At 33.4% G+C, this 22,825-nt stretch overlaps 2 protein-coding genes across 2 annotated transcripts; one reads left to right on the top strand and one right to left on the bottom strand.

Annotated features, from left to right (window-relative positions):
• Window positions 1-4,054: 4,054 nt before the first annotated feature.
• Window positions 4,055-5,401, top strand: LOC18033455. Its single transcript, XM_006422159.2, has 4 exons — window positions 4,055-4,531; window positions 4,663-4,803; window positions 4,890-5,045; window positions 5,207-5,401. Exons 1-4 carry the CDS (start codon window positions 4,055-4,057, stop codon window positions 5,282-5,284), a joined length of 852 nt encoding a protein of 283 aa, XP_006422222.2. The 3' UTR covers window positions 5,285-5,401.
• A 7,129-nt stretch (window positions 5,402-12,530) lies between these two features.
• On the bottom strand, window positions 12,531-21,547 carry LOC18031451 (valine--tRNA ligase, mitochondrial 1). The gene is made up of 21 exons (XM_006422158.2): window positions 21,160-21,547; window positions 20,981-21,046; window positions 20,811-20,873; window positions 20,501-20,682; window positions 20,332-20,404; window positions 19,758-19,823; window positions 19,588-19,671; window positions 18,609-18,686; window positions 18,405-18,488; window positions 18,217-18,296; window positions 17,647-17,704; window positions 17,265-17,567; window positions 16,989-17,159; window positions 16,700-16,899; window positions 15,948-16,350; window positions 15,428-15,679; window positions 14,818-15,318; window positions 14,466-14,572; window positions 13,622-13,721; window positions 12,881-13,023; window positions 12,531-12,768 (listed from the first exon to the last, which is right to left on the bottom strand). The coding sequence occupies exons 1-21, from the start codon at window positions 21,310-21,312 to the stop codon at window positions 12,612-12,614; spliced, it is 3,324 nt and encodes a 1,107-aa protein (XP_006422221.1). The 5' UTR covers window positions 21,313-21,547; the 3' UTR covers window positions 12,531-12,611.
• Between the last annotated feature and the right edge of the window lie 1,278 nt (window positions 21,548-22,825).

The raw sequence follows: 22,825 nt of genomic DNA, 5'->3' as shown, positions 1-22,825 counted from the left end.
TTTTGGTTCAGATAGGGGAAAAAAAAGTAAAAAAGAAAAAAAAAGTTTACGAAATAGAACAAGAATACTTGCTAGGATGCCAAACAATTGGAAAATGATAAAAGAAAAGAAGAAAGGAAAGGTTCCGTAGTGATCTTTTGCTTAAAAATCAGATTAGATTCATTTTTGGGCAACATGCGCCTCATGGCTTTGTTGGATCATGCAGTATATGAATATCATCCACTTGACAAGCTTGAAGATAAAAAGATCATAAGGAATTATGTCAGGTCATTGAGCATGGTAACCAACAAATAAGAACGTTGAATTATCGCTTAACACAAAAGGTTAAGAGATTTTTTATGCACATCAAGCTTGCCTAATGACGGGAAAATTTAAACATACAGGGACTCACCCTTTTTGTTTCAAGTTAAGTTACCGATTGTGGTAAAAACTTGAATGAATGGGTAGATGTTCAATAATCTGTTAGAGAGTTATATTTACAAAACAATGCTGTTTGGTATAATTTTTCACTTTTTATTAAAAACTTTAGTTTTTCGTTTAATTCTCAAGTTTTTGTTATTGACACGTCAAGATTTACTGTAGGGTATTTAATAAATTGAATTATAAGTTGAGGGATGAAAATGAAAACTTGAGAGGTTGGTAATGAAAATTTTCGAAAACTAGAGGTTATTGAGTTGAAAGTAGGAGTGTGAGCATTGTACCGCACTAGTACCTCTTTTAAAGATTTCACAAGCAGAAGAATTTGTCTTCCCAACTAAGCTGAAAAAGTGTGTAACTTAGTTGTGAAGCAATAGATTTTAATTCCCTAAGAGCTGGCTTTTGAATGTGGAAACCATCAGTATTCGTACTAATCTATTTAGCTCTCATCAACCAGTTTAAGCCTTCCAAGTAATTTGTTTAAAGCTTTCAAGTAATTTGTTTAACTAAACATGACTATCAAGTTAAATTTTTTGTCTAAATCTTATGAAATCTAAATTTATTTGGATCTTGTCTGACATGCTCGAAGGCTCTCACTTAATAGCTTAAGCTTCTAGGATTTAGCTACAAAATAAACAAGTTGCTTGAGAATTTTCATCAAAAGTGGGAGAAAATAGAGGCACAGGATTGCTGCTAGTAAGTTGGTTGATAGGAAAGGAAGAGGGATTATGATCATTGATCAGAGGCACCAGATACTGTGTATAAAATCTTCCATTTTCTCTATCTATTTTCCACCTTTTTCAGGGGAATTTCCAGCAAAGTTAAAATTTCACTCACAAGCCTCCTTAAGAATTATACATAACTTTTTCTTTTTTCTTCTCTCCAAGCTGCCCTTTCATTTGTCCGTAATTGTAGTGATTACAAGAGGAAAATGAAAACATTAAAGCCAAGGTTCCTTTTTAAGATAACAAAAGATGGAACAAAATGTGTATATATACCTTTTCTCCTAAGAAATCTTGAACCAGATACCCATTCAAACTGAGAAAACATATCTTTTCAAAAAGTTTTCGACAGCAATAAAACATGTGAGAGCTTTTCCTATTCTTAAACATTTTCAAACTTAAAAAAGTATTAACATTTTCAAGCTTTAACAAAAAGGGATCAGCTTCATATAATATTAGATCAAAGTACTTCCAGATTAAAGGTTTGTGTCTTTTTTATTAGCTAATAGATTGAGTTTCGCTTTTCTTTTTTTTTTTAACATAAATTTCATTCCACTGCAAATAAATAACTTTACAATTTACAATCAATTTGTTATAATAAATGGCTGGATAAACTGTTCAAAAATACTTTCACCAAACATCACGCAATATATATAGCATTCTTCACCGCTATAATCGGTTTCACTAATCAATATAGTGACAAATTTATTCTAGCAATTTGATCCAAAACTTGTAGTTTTCTACATTTAAATCGTTGAGGCTAAAGACTAATGAGAAAACATCGTTTACCATAACGAAGCAACATGAAATAAAATTAAAAAAAAAAAAACCAAAGTCCTTCTAGAGAATCATTTAAATTGATGGTCAATGTTGATGTCTTCATGACACTTCCAGTGAATAGAACACTAGAGGAGCCCTTACATCTCAAGCACATAATCTACAAGTCCTGTGAAAAATCTGCTTCCAATACGGAATCACTTGTCTAATCAAAAAAGGGGGATTTGTTCCAGGCAATAAATTCATTCCAAATTACTGTAGCTGCGCTGCTGCTATTCTCTGTAGTGGGTATTGGCTGAAAAAGTAATTTTGGTGGGGAAGTTGATCAAGAAATTGAAATTTGGGGGATATATGATGTACTAGAATTTTGATGCAAATCTAAACAAACGCATGTGTTAGATTCTTTGGCTATGAGTAGGTTGGATCTTCAGTACTACAGCTTTTTAACGGTATAGAATAGTTAATCACATGAGGCCCTCTATATATTTTACCTTTAGCTTTTCCTTTTTGAAGCTGCATAAGTTCTTGTTCAAAAATATGTCCCTTTGGAAATGAGGAAAGTCTAAGAGCCTGTTTGGTATGGTTTATTTAAGAGCTATAAGTGTTTATTTAATCGTATAAGCACTTTTTAAAATTTTTTATGGTGTTTGGTTATTTTTTTAGTAGAGTTTTTTTAGCTTAAATAAGCTAATTTACCTCTACTAGGAAAAGCCCAAAATTTGAGCTTTTGGGAGTAGAGGTTACAAAGCTTTTCTAAATATATATAATATAAAAAATATCACATAGTTTAATGGTTCAAAAATACTTTTTTTATTGACAACCAAACACCTAATGACTTTTTGTCCAAAAATTCTATTGGTATAAGCTCTACTGCTATAAGCTCTACTGTTATAAGTTCTATTTAATAAGCTGTACCAAACGGAGCCTAAATAAAGACCAAAACTCAAATGCATAAACCGCAAGTCCTGGTCACTACCTTATTAGTGCGCAATTTTACTAGCAATAAAGACCAAAACATAGGGGGGAAATGAAAAAAGAAACCATGCTATAATAGAAACTAATCAACTACTATTTCCATTATTTTTATATTCAAATTCATGAAGTTTGATTTGCCTTGCATGCTAACCTAACCTTGTGATGAACAAAATACAAGGCTATGATTGGCGGTTATTGGATAGCAATGTATAAGATACATGTAATTAAATTGTAATTGTAGACTATTAATAAATGTACATAAGACATAAAATCTTTTATAAAACTCAGCAAAACTCATATAGACATACGAAATAAGTTGAAAAAAATTTAACATGAGATAAAATATTTATAAACAGTAATGATAGAGATATGTACAAATTCTTTTACCATTGAAGTTATAGTCTAACTTATCATCGCAATAATTAAGTGATCATAATTCTAAATCAGGAATTTATTGAATCTCAAAATTCATCAGTGCGGTTGAATAATTATCTTATTATAATATACAGTTTTCTACTACTATTTTTGAGGAATAAGAGCTGATCTTATATATTCTCTGACTACGTGTAGTTTCATCAAAGTTTACCTACAAGAAAAAAAGGGAAAAGAAAATTTCATTAATTAGACCATAAAACCACTTAATTTTACTTAGTGCTCTAATTTGCCAGCTCAATACTACGAAAACCATCACATCTTGCTTTTGGTTATACAATTAGCAAAAAAAGCTCTCCGCAAGCTGTGACACTGACACTTCTCTATATACCAAATTTATACACACTCTTAATTTTAGTTAATTACAAAAAACAACAAACTTTTTTAAGTGTAACAAACTCAATTAAAATATAATTACGCGTTTACAGCTTAATACATCTCGGTGATAAGATAACACAACTCACTGAACAGTCAAGTAATTGGTTTCGCTAATTATGTCTTAAAATTTAACAAGTAAAAATGTGGGCAGTTAATTAGCATGCATGGGCAGTACGGGCAGGACAAGTTGCAACAAAAACAAAAGCCACCGCCACTACTATCACTTTCATGCATATATATATATATAAATATAAATATTCATCGCCATTAAGTTTCAGTGTCACATACAAACCAATAAGAACAAATTTTTTATAGGCTAGCCCTGCTGCCTTCAGTTTCTATCTTTATTTTCAATGGCTTCAATTCCCCAGTTTTACTCTGATGATTCATTTTCAAGTGCGGAGCTTTCCCAGTTTCCGTATCCGATATCGGCAGCCATGGCAGCTGCCGGAGAGAGTACTAATTATGGCGAGTGCCCTGGCAATTCAGTTTCTAGCTGTGGTGGTTCGGTTTCAAGTGGTAATAATGGTCCAATATGGGGTACTGAAGAGAACTTTCCAATAGTCTCTTTTGAAAATATTCTGGCACCGGAATCCGACGTCGTTTCCTCTTCTCCGTTGATTCCTTTTACGGCTGAACAACTCGGAATATACGACTCAATGGTGCCTACATTGGCTGAATATAACGGCATGGCCATGTGTGGGACTAATGAGATTCAAAACTATGGTGCCAGATTCCAGCTTCCCTCCGCTGCCTGTGAGTTTGGAGATGACTGCTGTGCTTTTATGCATGATTTGAAGCCTATGCATCCAGCTACCGGAGAAAATTGGGTAACTAATTTGTTTGTTTTTTATTTTTACGTTTTTTTTAAATTGATAAAAAAGATTTTTGCATGGGAATTAATTAGTTAAAGCTATGTGAATAATCTTTTACTAATTATATATTATATGTATGTATGCAGGGAATCCAAAATAATCAAATGGCATCAATGGAAGACGCTAATGTTATAAAAGTTGGTCGGTATTCAGTTGAAGAAAGGAAAGATCGAATTCTCAGATACTTGAAGAAGAAAAATCAAAGGAACTTTAACAAGACCATCAAGGTTTTTATTTTTATTTTTTCGCACAAACAATTATTATTATTTTTTTCTACTTAATAATTCATTGTGATCTATTATTTATTATACAGTACGCATGTCGCAAAACCCTAGCAGACCGCCGGGTACGTGTCCGTGGGAGATTCGCGAGGAATAATGAGCTGTGCGAAGAAGATCAGACGGTGATGAAGAACGATGATAATTCTCACAAAGGCAAGAATCCATACTGTGTTGACGATGATGTTCAGGTAACAACTCTCCTCAAATAAGTTGCTTTAGATTAGATTAAAAGGATTTAAAAATAATTACTAGGAAATTGATTGTTGTTCTTTCTCAAGATTAAATAGACCAAAAAGGGTATGAGTTTATGTTCATGTTCTAATGATGATAATTTACTTGTGTGTTTCAGATGAAACAAGATGAGGAGTGGCTGCAAGAAGCTATGGCAAGTCTTATGTACTTACCATATATTGCTGGGTATAATTGATTAATTAATTTATTAATTATATGTGTAGAGTTTCGAGTGTATGTATGAAGAAGACATGCACTGGCTAACAAGTAGTTAATATTGTTGCGCCGTCCTTATCATTAGCCATTGCTTTCAAATTCGGGGTTATCGTTCTCGGTTGTGACTTAATTGTAAGCTTTAGTTGCTATATATATAGAAGTTCCAATAGAAAGATTTCTTGTACTTACGTTTTGGTTTTTCTTATCTTTCTGAAAGAGATAGGCAGTTTTTACTTACTATAGTTGGTTCAACCGATAAGCTTTTACAATATGTATCGAATTAATACAGGTCCAAAACCGGCTCAAAAGGTAAGAGATTCAGTTTTTCCGTTGATACATGTTAAGGTTTTAAAGAAAACGAAAAAGAAAATTCTTAGATGATGACATTTAAAAATTTATTTACTTTTTTATGAGTGATCAAATCAGAAGCACCTAAAGGTTCTTAATCAATGATTAAATTCAGTGTTGTCACCATTGACGATTCCATTGAAGTCATTAATCTTAACAAATCTAAGGTATCTTTGGAACTAATCATCATTAGTTTGAAATGATGGCACAAATATTATTCCTTAAAAATAATCCACTAATTAAGTTGATGTTTCTCACCCTCTTGTGAAAAAAAAAAAACAATTTAAAATTCATGTGGCTATAAATATGTTGCAAAAACAAGTGGGGTCCTTTTCCGGTCTGCTCTAAATAATTTTGGTGAAGAAAGTAAATAATTTCTTAGATAATATTGAAAGTTACATTAACTATAGAATTGCACTAAACAAGCCAAGTAAAAAGTTTGTCTAACTAATTCGTTCAGATCACGATTCTCTATTGATTTTAACTTTTATTTCAAGAGTAAATTTTTAATATGGGATATGTTGTGTTATTAAAAATAAGGGATCAATTAAAAGACAAGAAAAATACACACTTTATTCACTATATTATAAAACAAAATACACTATATTGAAGTAAGTGTTTTTTTTTATCTTATAGTAAAAATAAGGGATTCATTACTAGGTAATCAATCTTTATTTCAATTAGAAAATACATATATCTTATTGATAATTAATAAAGAAAAATATCTTGGTAATTAATTAATAAAAAAAAAAACTCAAAGATCTAGTTGAATAGTTTTTCGGCTGGCCACCTGATCAAGAGTGTGAATCTTAAAGGAAGTAGGCGGTTGAAAAAATTAATTTAAACTTCGCCCCATTATACTTGTGGCACAAAATGATAAAAGAAAATAAAATACAGTACATTTTACATGCCGTATACAAAATCTTAGAAAATTTATGATGCAAACAATTAGTATAATTGCTTTCTTTGAGAAATGCTTAATCTCTCCTTTAAACTGAGAGACCGAAGCCAAGATGAAAAAAAAAAAAAAAAAGTAATTAAATTGTTTTTAAAGATTCGAAATGTTTGTTATCGTCTTTGGATCAAACTTCAGTCTCCATGAAAGTTGCTTCGAGATGAAACAATGTGAAGATTGATGGAAACGAGAATATTTTGACCAGTCTCATATAATTTTTCTTTCAAGCTTTTCATGGTTGTAGTGGCTTAAAGGAACCTAGCTACATTTCCAATCACTTTATTATAAATATGTTATGCTAAATCTTTCTCTATTTATGATCGTAAGGTAAAGGCTTTGAAATCTTCTATCAATTCTTCTATAGGTTCTCATTAGGTTGCCCACATGTTCCTTTGAAAAATTGTACGTCAATAATCTAAGTAGCCGCAATTTATCTCATCGTTTGTGCAAATAAGCATATCTTGTTTGCCATTAATTATCAAAGATACATGGGACACAAAGTATATAACCCTTGGTGCTACTTTAGTCTTTATCATCCCTACAAGTGGGGCTAACATCTTCTAATTAATAGTTTTGTTTCCCACATTTTTATTTCATTACTTAAGTTGTTCTTATTAATTCGATAATAAAAAGATTATTCTTTTTCTCCTTCTTTCCCCTCTTTTCTCAACCTCGATAGAATGATAAAAATAATTTTTCTTTCTCCCGACATTTGCATAAATTGCCCAAACATGCATTCTTAAAATATAAGTCCCCTAATTGTGAAGCTTCTAACTAAGAAGATTTGTCCAAAATTTCCACTGAAGAGGAGGCAAAACACTTTGCTGAATTCTTTAAACATTAATTTGAGTAAAACATACTGTTATAAATTATTAGAAGATTCGTGCCACCACCATAAACAGAGGCCTTAATTGATCTTTTTAGATTCGTTAGTTATATGGTTACCTATAATTATTAAATACAATGAGCTTAAGTTAAGAGTGGATGAAAAGGTTCTCTTTTGTCTAAATTTTCGAATGTGATGCCTTTTGTCAGGGCTAACCTTAAAAATTTTTTGTAAGGCATCTTGGTTTTAAAAAAGCTTTCTATTAGTTATGCTGGCTACCAGAGTATCAAATAGAAACTTTTTAGCATATATATATATAAAACTTTTGTTATTATTAATAGAAACATTAAGAATAACAACTATCAATTTCATCACCTTTATCTAATTTGTTCACAGACAGATTATCAAAATTTCCCACAAAAATCAGCATACACTACTTATCCCTTACTATTTTCATAATATCTAATAACCCTCCTAACACCATAGTTTTTCAGTATTACCTTTATTTTTTAAAAAATTTTTAATTCATATTGATTATAAATTAAATAAATCGTATAAATTACAATTAAAACAAAGAGATTTAAATTCTAAAAATAAAAAATATTGATTTGAGTGTGTATAAAAATTAATAATATGATTATTTATTTTTTTATTTTTAAATATTTTTATCTTATAATACCTATTATTTATATTCTAAAGATAAAATATTAAAAAAATGACTCATTTGTCCCTCTTTTCTCTTAATTTATTTTTGTGTTAGCAGATTGTTAGATATTACAAAAGCAATAGCAATAAGTTATATATATTAATTTCAGTAGTGAGAAACTAGGAGATATACCTTCATTCAACCAATAGTCAAGAGAAGATCATCTGATAATTTATCCTTTCACCTTGCATATTGCTAATAAATTCATACAATTGAATTTGAATTATATTTACTAATTCGAACTAAATCAACTACTTCTACTTTTTATCTGATAACAAGCATTGTATTTTGTTAAATATCTATTTGGTACAACTTATCTAATAACTATAAGTGATTATTTAATCCCATAAACTATTTTTAATTTTCTTTGTTACTGTTTAATCAGTTTTTGAGTAGAGCTTTTGAAGATTAAATAAGTTATTTTCCATCACCTAGTAAAAGATCAAATTTTGGGTTTTTGAAAATAGAGGTTGATTTTTTTTTAAATGTTAAAATGCCTAAAATATTCTTTACTTATTTCATAACCTTATTTCATTCCTTTCATAACTTGACTTTAAATAACTTACTTATTAAAGTAATTTTCGAATTTTCTAATAAAAGCTCTAATTGACAATCAAACAATTAATTTTTTTTTTTTAGTGAAAGTTGTATTTGTAAAAGCTCTACTAAAAAAAAAATCTACTTAAATAAGCTCTATTTGAAAAATTATACTAAATGGAACCTAAGTATAAGATCAAATCATTAAGGAATTCAAATCCCATAAACAATAGAACATAATTATTAGCGAAGAACTAAATATTTCTGAAACGAGAAAAAAAAAATCCGACTTAAAAGTTATGAGTAGTGTATTTAGAGATTGAACTTTGCGCTAACTCAAAATGTTTATATGTTTCATTTCACTTCCTCGCTTTTCAATTAATTACATTATGGCTTCATACGTAGAATTAATATTGGACTTGATTTCAGAAAATTTTCAGTCGACATCTACAACAGGCATATAGTAATTGCATATGCTGGTGCTTAATTCCTTTGACAGGATGCATGCAGTGGTCAACTTTATTAGAATATTTGCAATTAATCCATGGACCACAAAGGAAGGGGGGGGGGGTGAAAGTTAGAAAGTGCAATTGCAAATTTTTTTCGAATTTGCTTTCTAAGAATGAGAGAGAAGCCTCGAGAAAGGGGAGATCACTCAAAACCCTAATATCAATGAGTTGACAAAATTTGAGCAATCTAAAACAAGCATCCAAAGTCAAACAAAGACAAGAAGCATATCAACTAATAATTATTTTCATTTGGGTTCCTTTTTTGTGCAAATAATTGTCAAGATACAGATGGTTTTACACTGGTACATAAGCTGATAGGTCAACATGAACAATGCCAAAGCAATAGGTAATAGTGCCTCATTTGCCTACTTTTTATAAATTGTTTCCATTTTTCCCCTAATAAAGAATTTAAGATGAGGAGAAAATGAATAAATAAATATAAATAAAGCATGCAAATGGGTGCCACGAGCAAGCGTTCTTACAGTCGTAAGAAAGCACTAAATGATAGCGACTTGAAACCAATTACCTCATTCTCATTATCATCCCTTACTTCAAATGGAACTTGGCTACTTATTTTTTCATATGCGGTTTGAATTATCATGGGGTTCTATGTCTTTTGCTTGTAGTGTTTATTCGGGACATGAAAATACTTGAAAAGGAATATGAAAATTAATATGTTAATATGAACAAAAAACTATTTACACATTGTGTTATAATGTGAAAATGTATCTGTTTAACACACTCCATGTGGTTCGTTTATTTTATTTTATTTTTTCCGTAAATGCTTCTCATTAAAAGATAAAGTATGGTGCTTACTTAGCATTACAATTACAAGGTGTTATGTGTAGTTAGTTCTGTTTCAAGTTGAGCTTTGTTGTTCCCGTTCACAATTTGAAAGTGCATGTTTTGAGTTAAGGATATATTTGAAACTACGCTATATTGCCTAGCAATAATAACATTAAAGAATTAATTATTTAACAATGTTGTTCAATATCAAATTTACATATTTTAAAATGTGCGAACAGATAGACGGGAGAATTATTAGCCGATATTTAGACATATCTTTTCAATTTCGAGAAGTTGATGGTAATAATGTCATAGCATTTAAAATGAACATGTTGAACATTGGGTTCAAATTTTCCACTTGGAACTGTTTGAATCTTGCATTTTGTATTTGGCAACAATGCTGAAGTCCTTTTCAATACAATTTACAATGATCGCATAGACATAGCGAAAGAGACTTTATAAAAATGCATAACAATTTGAAACTCCGGTGCCCTTTGAGATGAAGTTAGGGCTAACAAGTTTTGAAAAGTCTTTAGTGGGGTTCAAGCCATGTACAACAGTTCAGGAAATCAATCATTTTCGCCTATTATTGCTGGGTGACCATTTTTTCTTATTCTTCAGAAACAAATTGAAACTAAGATCAATCAAAGAACCAACCGGAAAGATTTGTCGGTGATAAGGGGCTTATCTTCCCAAATTCTATGTCCCACAGAACTTGGAAATGGGATAGGGAAAATAAATTAATTGCCACGAATTTAGAGCTATAAGGCCCCATGCAAGTACTAAAGAAACTATGTGTAGGTTGACTTAACTGAATACTCAATACTTGAAACTAGAATTAATTTGAGGATAAGATTAATTCATTTCATTTGGCCAGAGTTATAACTGATTACACAATGGAAAATGAGAAATTTCCGTATTGAACTGTGAAGCTTCTTTCGGTGGGGCTAGATGCTGGATTAATGGCACCATATATGCCGTAATTCTTTCTGCCATTGTAGTCAAATGGGTTACAAGATATGATACCATTTCCATGTCGCAATAATAACAATTGAACCCCAAAAAAAGTCTAGCACTAATCAGTAGTGGAAGATCTTACCCGCAAAAATATAAATATATAGAAATAAAAGAAACTTCTAAATTGTACGGATGAGAAATATTTCCTTTTTTTCATTCTTTTTTTTATAACTAAACTAGTATTTTCTTGTAATTTCTTAAGCCAGATTTTAGGTATGTTATAGCTAAAAGTTCATTTTCAGTGCATACACATTTTCTATAAAAATGATTGGCTGCTATTTGTATGCAAATTGTTCAACTAATTAAAGAAAACTGAACACATACTTTATAACACATGATAGTGTAATGCAACATATTTTTCAAAATTTCAAAAGTGAAGATTTCTATTCAATGGGTCAGCAGAAGCACGAGTCCCCAATAATATATGTAAAGTTTTTTTTTGAAAGTACATGTAAAAAATAGGAAAATGATGTTCTCACACATTCGCGCACAAACGTTTGCACAAAACGGTGCGTTTTGTTTTAAAACGCTCTTCAAACGTGCACAAGAACACACACGCTCACGCTCATGCTCTTCCCAGCTCGTCACACTCACGTTTGCCTCCTTTCATTGCAACAAAAAACCTTGTTCCTTTCACTGCAACAAAAACCTAGCAGCTTCCTCATTCTCTAGACACTATTCTCTCTCGCTCTAAGCTCTGTACTGCCTCATTCTCGCTGGATCTGTTTTGCCACACTCTCTCGGCTCCGATCTCCCCCAATCTCTCGATCTCAGTTTCATCACTCTCTCTACCCCATTTGGGCCACTTGGATTTTGAATGGTTATTGTTGAGGGTATCGTGATTTTGAGTTGTATTGATATTAGCTTTGGATTTTGAACGAATTGATTTATATAAATGCATCAAGATTTGTAAAGAAAAAGAATTTAAATAAATTATCGTTGTTACTTTCAGATCTGGTTGTATATACGTAGTTGACAGATAAAAAAATTCCAAGGGCTCCCTCTTTGCATAAAGTTGTTGAGCCTGCAAATTTTGTACAGAAGCCATGATTATCTTATCCTCGCACGGCTCATTGCCTTGCTTCGGGTGATATCCTGGTGTCATGCCTTGGAGATAAGGATGGAAATGCTGAGGGAAATGGATTTCTTCTCCTTGACTCAGAATTCAATGTGAAAGGAAGGTAAAACAATAGATTTGTGTAAACTTGGGCTACTATCTTGCTTTTTTCATGCTATTCACTATTTTAAATAATGTAAACTTGAGCTTAAAAAACAGATTCATGCAAGTGATGTTGCAAATTATTTGAACAATGTGAGGCGGTGATATTGTTTGTCATTAGTTCAGCGAAGGGAGAATGAAAAGCTGCTGCGTTTTTGTTGCAATGAAAGGAGCTTTTTAGAATGAAAACCGAGCTGTTGCAGTGAAGGGAGAATGAAATGTAACGTGCGCGTGTCTTGTGAAATTATGAGTCGTCTTTTAAAGGTTGCACAAAACGCACCGTTTTGTGCAAACCTTTGTGCTCGTTTTTGTGAGCATATCGCTACTGGTAAAAAATATATATCTGTAAATTTGATAGAGCTAAAAACATCATTGTCTACACTTGTTTGCCATTTTTTCCGGCCCTAGTTTGAATTCCCAAGACGGTTGCTTTCATTTTCAAAAAAGTCGATTTCCTGCAACAGTTTTGCGAGCTTTGCAGCATTGTCTTCCTGAATTCGAGATGGAACCTTTTCTTGATAACCAGGAGCATTAATTATCTTCTCCAATTTCTCCCGTTGCCTGTTCGGATAGAGATAACATTATGATTCAAATATTGAAATCAAAACACCATTAATAACCCCCAGATGCCAAAAGGCAAAAAAAAAATAAAAATGGTGGAGCCAGCGTTTACTTTTGTGTTTCAGTCAACTTAGTTCTGATCTTTTCGCGCTCTGCTTCTATGTCAACTTCAACCTTAAGGTAAACTTTAAGATTTTCATTCACGTTCTGGAACGCACAATCTGTTGGAGCTTCATCAGTTCCACTCAATAGAACCTGTTGAATGTTTAAGCAACAACAATTTTCAAAGGCGGTAAACCAAAGCTCAGTGCCTGGTGTGAATGGATTGTGAGGAGAAGGGAAACAGTTGAAGAATTGATTAATTATATGAAGAAAGTTGGTTTAAATGTAGAATCATAGTAAAACCACTGCAACAAAATAGTAACTATGCTTAATGAATTGACAAAGCTGAAAAAGAAATTGTTTTGAAGAATGTAAATATTATGCACTTGACATGTATAAAGAATGACCCTATAAGTTTCAAAGATTACATAATAATACCAAAAGGCATTGGATTCACAAACTAAGGCACATTAAAATGATAGATAAGGTTATGATAAATGTATGAACTTGATACGTTCGTCCAATTCTTTTTTATCCATTTTTGACCAATGATGATTTCATAGATTTGAGATATGAGTTGGTAATCCCATGCATTAAATCATCAGCAACTGATTCCGTATCTCCACAATGATAAATCCACAAATGCAGATTAACTCTCAAAGATGCCAACACTAATCCGCTGCAATGCAATGCAATGCATGATGATAATTTGCATTAAAAAAGACAAGGCAGGCAACAAAAGGATGCATACCTTTAAAGATGATGAAGTGGAAAGTGTTACAATTTCCAATTCATGACTTCTGATAATTTCTGAGACTCCTTTAGTTTGGCAAAAAGCAATAGCTGGAAGCCTGAAGACAAAACAATTAGTGTAGCAATGCTATTAACACTATTTCCACTTAAACAGTGTAGAGAGAATCAAATTGACATTTAACAAGGTAATTTGAAGCAAGGACAGATCCATCCGATTAGAAAAGGAAGAGGCTAATTTCTTACCCAAATCTTACCCTTAAAGTAAAAGAAACACAAGCTATGAGCTAAAAGATATAAAGAAAGAAAAAACATAATTAAACAAGTACCATGCCAGCTTACAGGAATGACAAGTTGTTTGGATGATAAGTTATTTGAATACTCTTTCTGGGTATAAGTTAAGAAAATGGTCCATCACATTTCTCCCAAGTTTTCAGATTATGAGGACAAAGAGAAGTAGTATTTTTCCCATGATTTGGCATGGTAGAAAAAATGGAAGAGGGTGGATCAGGGCAAATTTGTAAAGTATTACATTGTTCAAAAATTAGTTTCCCCACCGAATTTGGGAGGAATTGGCCCATATCCCGTTCTCCCACCTTTCTCTCCAACAAAAAGGGCCTAGAAGCATAATGACCCCAACATTTCAAAGATGAAGACCCTTCTTAGTTAAGAGCTAGGCCAATACCAATTTTCCAAGGAAAAATAACCTCAATGCGAAAAAAATTGTAGTTTAATCGGGAATCTTGGAAAAAGAGTTAATTGCATACTAATAGATGAATGCAAAAAGGAAACACTATCCTAAGCTGCATGCTTGTAACATGATAATCTCTCCAATATCTTTTTACCTTTCATTCTTTTGCTTCCCAAGTACCTCTGCCCTCAGTGACCTAATACATCTCACAGTGGACTCAACAAGATCCATTTCAAATTCAGCCCTTTCATCGGTCCAACCCTGCAAAGAGTCGAATAAAAAAGAAGCTAGGCCAAGACAGAAATTAAAAAATTAAATCAAGTAATGTCTGAAAACACACTTTCGTCATCATCAAGAACTGTCGAGCTGACCTTATTTAAAGACTAAATGACTATCCATAGTTATAAAGAATGCCAAGTTGCCAACAACTGAAGATTGCTAGGTAAGAAACCTACAATTAATCCCATCTCGAATAATCTTTTCCAGTTACTAAAACTAGAACTTACCTCTACAGCTGATGGGTATTCGCATAACATTATTGATTCTTTTGTAGTACAGCCCTTTGGTTGCGGAAGGCGCTGCCACAGTTCTTCAGTAACAAATGGCATAAATGGATGAAGCAACCGCAAGCCAGTTTCCAAGCACACCCAAAGAACATGTTGTGCAGCGCTCCTCTCAGAGGCAAATGCAGGATTATCACCAGCAAAATATGGTTTAATTGCTTCAATAAAAACATCACAAAACTGATATTGCCACCACGAATACACCGTGCTGGCTGCATCTGAAAATTCATATGAATTTAGCGATGATGCAGTTCTAGATATGGCCTTGTTCAACACTGAGAGAATCCATTTGCAGCTAAACGGCAAGTTATGTGGATGTAACTTCAATGGAGGGACAAAACCCTCCCCAAGTTTGCTCATGGAAAATCGAACAGCATTCCACAATTTGTTACACCATTGTCGATAACCGACCACTCTTTGGATATCTAAATTTATTTTATCAGACTGAAAACAGAAGTTGAAGAAAAATATTAACTTAGATCCATGGATTCAAGTGACTCAAAGAGTTTGGAGACTAAAATCATTAAGGAATTCAGCAGGTAGAAACATGAACCTGAGCTGTGTATGAAACAAGTGCAAATCGAAGAGCATCTGTACCACATTCAGGTATACCATTAGGAAAGTCTGCCTTCTGTCCTTTCTTTGCAACTTCGAGCTCTTTAGGATCCAGATTACCCTCCTCCAACCTCTTGTGAAGACCTTCAAGGGATATCCCATTTATAACTTCAAGGGGGTCAATAACATTCCCCAAGGACTTCGACATCTTACGCCCATGTGCATCACGGATCATTGGATGTAAATAAACCTGCATCGTATAAAATGACCTAATGTATCTGCTTCATGTATTTTACCAGAAACATGACATTTTCCCCTCATGTACAAGAGTTAACAAAGAAAACCCTATATAGAGTGTCAGAACACCAGGAAGGCATAACTTATTTCTTCCCTGTCAAAGCCACGTGGAACATTTGCTGCATATCTAAGTAGCTATGCTTCTAACAAAAGGCTCATTCGAGGTTAATCATATTTGAAATAGAAAAGTCGCATTTAATCAAGAATTAGCATTCACATACCTTCGTGAAAGGTACTTCACCTCCAAGTTTGATTCCTAACATCACCATCCGAGCGACCCAGAAAAAGAGAATGTCATGCCCAGTTTCAAGGACAGAAGTTGGATAAAATGCCTTCAAATCATCTGTATCATCTGGCCAACCCAAAACTGATAATGGAAAGAGACCAGAAGAAAACCACGTGTCAAGCACATCAGGATCTTGACACATTTCAAATTTCTTCCCAGAAAATTTTTTATTGGCCACAGCTAGTGCCTCCTTCTCATCTCTTGCAACTATCCAGTGGTCATTGTATGATCCAAGTTCCTTCAATTCATCATCTTCTAAAGTAACATACCACGCAGGAATTTGGTGACCCCACCAGAGCTGACGTGAGACACACCAGTCGCGAATGGCCTCAAGCCATCTGCCACATTCAAATATCAGAACATGAGACTGGGATGTAACCATATCAACACAAAATGTAACCAGGTAACATAGCAAAGTTCATGTAATAAAATTAATAAACATACAATTAAATTACCCTGTTATTGGAAGAAGCTAAATGTTGTTAAACATTAGAAAATTGAAGTTTAATATCTCAGTTCAAAGTTTTCCTCCCCTCTTTAATTGGTAATTTCGAAGAATATTTTTGAAAGTCAAGACACTATATGAATGAAAAACACTTCCAGGGAGAATATGCAAAAGGCCTTAATTCTTCCAATAGCCTGTTTTTGTCATTATTTATGCCAAAAATTCGGATAACAAGAAGAAACCTTCTCCACTCAGCAGTATATTGTCTCGGGATGAGCTCAAGCTTCTTTTTATCATCATCCATAACTGCATAAAGAGCCTCCATTGCCATGCTATTGCAGTTAACATACCACTGGGGCTTTATCATTGGCTCCACAACATCATTGCTTCTTGAACAAAGGCCAAGGCGCATCTCATTGTCTTTGGCACCTCTATACAGTCCCTATATGTCAGAAAGAAGAAAACTTAATAAATATTGGTATCATGAGATAAAAGTGAACGTACTAACAATAGATGATGCAGCAATAATACCTTTTTCTTTAATGCTTCATTCACAGCCTCACGAGCCTTAAAACGTGGCATGCCCTCAAACTCCAGACCTCCATTACTATTTATTTTCCCATCATCAGTAAAAATGTTTATAAATTCAAGATTATGTCGCTTGCCAACATCAAAATCATTTGGATCATGGGCTGGAGTTATCTGCAAAAGCATTTAGGGTTGGACTGTAAAAGGTTGGCATGCCTACAGAGCACTGTAAACATCAGCATACATCCAGTAGTCTTAGTTAAAGAAGATAATTCTTACCTTAACAGCTCCAGTCCCAAACTTCGGGTCAACCAGAATTGCATCACAAATTATAGGAATTTTTCTTCCATTAAATGGATGAATGGCAAATTTTCCATGCAGATGACTGTACCTTGCATCTTCAGGATGTATAGCAATGGCAGTGTCACCAAGCATTGTTTCCACCCTAGTAGTGGCAACAACAATCTCACCAAGTCCTCCCTCCAGAGGATATGCAAATGATGTTAAAACACCAAATTCCACTTGTTTTTCATAACCAGGAACGTTTCTCATCTCCCTCTTTGGGATGTCAACGTAATCCACCTATAAAAACAAAGAAACTTTCAAATTAAGCACGAGAATCCAGAAACTAGAATTGCACCAAGTAAAAGAAGTGGCTCACTTCAATATCAGATATAGCTGTCCGTAAGACACAATCCCAGTTTACTAGCCGAAGATCCCTGCAAAAGAAAGAGTACAAGTATAAAAATCGAAGCAATCCTCATCAGACTGTATAAACAACCAGATAGAATAAAGATTTTGTACAATGAAAGCTACAAAAAAAAAAAAGCTACAAAGAGCAAGCTTTACAGGGCCCTGTCAGTTTAACACAAAAGCCTTTTCTCCAGGAACTTAAAATAGCATAATTATCATCAAGAACTCATCACAATTAAATGAGAGAAGAACAATTCAATAATTGTGTTTATAGGAAACAATGAAACCTTCATTGAGAAACAGAGGGGAAAGGATTACAAAAGTGAACTGGAGGTACACAAGTTAAAATCTTCTTCACTGAATAAACCAAAACCTATTTGAAACTTTGTATAAAATACACACCTAAATATGAAACAGAAAAAGAAATGAAAAGCACAGACCAACAAGATCAACCCAAGCAAGTAAATATAAAGTCTTTTCAACAGCATAAATGACTGGAAATTATAGAAATGCAAAAATAGTTTTCTAACAAACTAACCTATATATGAGACCCTCCTTGTATAGCCGAACAAATGCCTCTGTCACGGCCTTTGACCTTTTTTCATCCATCGTAAAGCACTGGAAAAACAAAGAATAAGAAATAATAATATATCTACAAAATCTCTAAAGAACTAACTAAATGAGAAGACTGAAAACATAGTAGAGCGAAAATGCTTATATTTTCACCTCACGGGACCAGTCAAGAGAAGCACCTAACCGACGTTGCTGTCTTAATATGGTACCCCCATACTCATCCTTCCACTTCCAAACCTTTTCACCACAACATCAACAAGACCACCAATGGTTACGTACGTATAGGAATTTCAGTAATGAACAATCGATAATCCATAAGCTTAAAATAGGAACAAGCATATGAAAACTGAAATTCACCTCAGATACAAATTGCTCACGGCCAATGTCATGCCTAGTTAATTTCCTTTCACGCATTAGCTTCTTCTCTACAACCACCTACCAAATGGGAACCAAATACTCCAGTCAGCCAGCTACATGAAAGATGTTAGGAGACTAGAATAACAATAACAAGGAATACAATATTGACAAAAGTATCATAATGAAAGAGAAAATTTTTGGGTCGTAGTAAAATTTTGGTCAGGTAATGAATACACAAGGATTACTTACAGACAATAGATCAAATTTTAAGGCCTATGAATGCATGGAGCTTTGTTATCTGCCCATAGTCACTGCATTAGCTACATTCCAAGGAAATACACTAGAGAGAAATTCTAAACTCAGTTGGCTACAAGACAATATTACTGAATCTACCCAAAACAGTATAATAATATCAACAACTTTCCTCTTTCCCGAAGCATATAGCTGGGATCGAACACCCAGAGCAGTGACATTGAAGCATTTTTTAGGTGGATTTTTATGGCAAGACCGTGCAAAAGCAATGAAATCATGAATACTCAATATACTTCAAAGAAAGTAAGAACCCCCAAAAAAAAAATGTATTCTATGGATGAAAATTTTCTATGTTTACATGCTCGAACAGGTTATAGATATGCGGCCAATGTATAAAGGACCTGATTATATCAGATAGTATAGTGTTAAGCTTGCAATATATAATAATAGGACACGATAAGCAGAATAGATGAACCAGACCATGAGTGTGACACCATGTGCAAGAGTGCTAAATAACATATCAAGTTCATGATGAACAGAAAAACAACTTCTATAATTACTGTTTATCCTATCTCTAAGAGTTATTTGACATGTATTACTAGAGCCCCTGAGAGCATAGGTAAACCGGTAAAGTTAACATCATTGTGATAGACATCCTGATAAAGAGAATTGCATTTAATTTTAGCATGCATCCTGAGGTTGGCTAATCAAATTTAAGAAAAACTACCTGTGTTGCAATCCCAGCATGGTCCATGCCAGGTACCCACAAGGCATTATATCCAGACATTCTCCTCCAACGTATAATTGTATCCTGCAAAATATCAGAGGTCATCGACAAATACATTATAAAAGTCAAACTATCAGCAAAACAAGGGACTAAACATGTTATTACAAAACCTGTATGGCTGTTGTGAGGGCATGTCCTATATGTAGGGCACCAGTCACATTTGGTGGGGGTAGAACCTGCACGACAGCATCCAAACATTAAAAAAAGAAGTTAAAAAATAATAACTATAAACCTCATGCATACCTAACAACAAAAAATGTTTCTAGTACACCCAACATCAAAATGGCGATATTCACATCATATGAAATTCTAACCCATGGCACTTTTAAATATAATGAAGCATAAATTTGATAACTAAAGCTGATCTGGAAAATCTAGGTTTTATATCTGGTGCATGCATAATACAAAAATGCAATGCATTCATTTGCCTTCAACAAAATATACAACCATTTTCACTCAATAGCATCAATACCAGTTAGTTGTACAGCCAAAAAAAAAAAAATGCCTGATATGAAAGGTACAAAATTACAGTACTGGCTGATAGTAGTCCTTGTATAATTTTTTCCATTACAACCATGACCGTTTAGCTATTCACTATTCTTCAATTGTCACGAGTAGTAAGCTCATCAACGCATGACAAGCAAAACAACCTATTTAATCAAGAAAAAGGAACTAATCACTTACAATCACAAAGGATGGCTTCGAGCTCTTGTTATCTGCAATGAAATATCCAGAGTTCTCCCACCACGAATACCACCTAGGCAAAAATAGAAAATAGGTCAAACAAAAAAATTTCAAATTCAACTACTTCCATTGATTCTATTGATCAAATTCAATCCAAAATGACACCCACGACTTCTCAACAGAGCTTGGATTATACTCCTTGGCCATTTGCTTAGACATCCTCTTTTTCTCACCCAAGGGCGTCTCTGGATCAACAAACTCCTCGGCATTATCTTCGCCGTCATCTCTCTTCACATTCTTCTTTACACTTTTCTTCAAACTGTTCCCTCCCTGCTCTTGCTTCTGTTGCGCCTTCAAAATTTTTTTAAAAATATAATAAAGTAAATCAATACCACTCCAGTCAATCAACAACCAGCAGAACCAACTAAGACAACACAAAATCCAAAAGTAAATTATGAAAGACGAAAAATGAAAATCACCTTAAGTTTCGCTTGCTCTGCTTTCTCTAACGCCTTCAGTTTCTTCAGTTCCTTCTCCTTAGCCTACACATCATCACACACACAAACACATATAGATACACATAACATATATAACATATATATAAAGCTACGTATTCGTATACGTAGAAATATGGATGAGTCGAAATTACCTTTTCCTCCTTTTTCTTCTTTCGCTCGAGGTCTTCAGCGGTTTCAATCTTCTTCTCAGGCTCTGTCTACAAATTCGACGAATAATTAAATACATTAAAAAATAAAAATGAGCAGGTAAATAGAAATAAGGTCAATGTGATTCCATGATGAACTGAATGGGGTGATGCAGCGTGTATACCATGATTGATGATAACGATGACGATGATGCGTAGGGAGAACGCGAAGAGATTGCTGCCAAAGAGACGATGGCGTCGGAGACTGATGCAGCAGCTGAATGTAAAAGAGGCGACAAGAGTAAGATTCGTGTGCGAGTGCGAAACGACGACAGCATAAAAAGACCGCCCTCGTTTCGTTTGTGCACAGTCTAAAAACCCTACTCGAATCCGATACGTTTTTTCCCCCTTTTGAATTAAATTTAATATATTTTTTAAAGAGTTAAGATTTTCGTACCCTAAATATTACTTTGAACCCTCTGTAGGGATGGCAATGGGGAGGGGAGGGGAGGGGACCAATCTCCCCATACTCATCCCCGATGTTTTGTATATGTCCCCGTCCCCTCCCCGTCCCCGTCAAAATTGCTTGAGAGAATCCTCATCCCCTCCCCGAATAATAACAGGGGATCCCCGAGGGTCCCCGGTCCTCGAATAATTAATAGTCTAATACATTTTTTATTTTCGATTTTAAATTAATCATATTAAAATAAACTCATACCGCTATTGTAAGCTCGTAACCAACTTTGACAGCACATTAAGTCCTCCAATGTGCTTGGATGAAGTTTGTTATGGTATGAGCTCACAACTCTACCACTAGTGTTAAAAGCTGATTCAGAAGCAACTGTTGTAATTGGAATTGCCAAAATATCTCTAGCAATTCGAGCTAATGTAGGATACCTATTAGCATTTGTCTTCCACCAACTCAAAATATTAAAATCTTCCATCCGAGATATAACTTTCTCATCCAAATATGAATCTAATTCATCTGCAACAACTGCACAATCTCCATTGTTTACATAATCATTAAAACCTGTCATCCATTTGGTTGCTTTCTTATAAGAATCCCCTGTAGATCTAGTAGAAGAACTACTACCAGTATAATCAAAGCAATAAACAGTTGGTGAAAACTTCAATTAATACTCTTCAACTAATTCCCGGCAAAGGGTGACCACTTTCCCAACATACAACTATTTTAATATTTATTATTTTTAACAATATTTATAATTTTGTTATTTATTTATTAGTAATTTTAAAAATAAAAATAAAATTAAAAATTAAAATGGGGAAATGGGTAGGGGATGGGGATTCCACCTCATCCCCGTCCCCTCCCCGAATAAAAAGTTGGGTAAAAAATTTTCCCCGTCCCCTCCCCGAAAAAAAAATTGGGTATAAAATTATCCCCGTACCCTCCCCGAATGGGGAAAATCCCCGAGGGTACCCATCCCCGTGGGGATTTTTGCCATCCCTAACCCTCTGTTATTAATTCTAAAAAATTGAGTTTTATTTTATACAATTTTTAAAATTTCAAAAATATCCTTTGCTTTAATTTTATTTATTTAAAATACTAGTAAAACTATTCAACATACTAATTTTAAAATATTTAACATATACTTACAACAATGTAATTACATAAAGTTATAAAAAAGTTATTTGATATATTTTAGTTATTAATTATTTATTTATTTATATCAATATTGAATTTTACACCTAAAATAACTTGCAATAAGAACATAATAATAAAAAAAGGTTCTTTTTTATTATTTTTGTTTCATTTTATTTTCTTAATAATAAAAAGTATCACACATATTTTATAGTCAAAATTTTTCTCAAAATTGATTTTCCGATTATTCA

This window comes from Citrus clementina, unplaced genomic scaffold (assembly GCF_000493195.1).
Source record: "Citrus clementina cultivar Clemenules unplaced genomic scaffold, Citrus_clementina_v1.0 scaffold_9, whole genome shotgun sequence".
NCBI classification, from domain to species: domain Eukaryota; kingdom Viridiplantae; phylum Streptophyta; class Magnoliopsida; order Sapindales; family Rutaceae; genus Citrus; species Citrus x clementina.
This window is presented reverse-complemented; position numbering and strand designations above follow the sequence as displayed.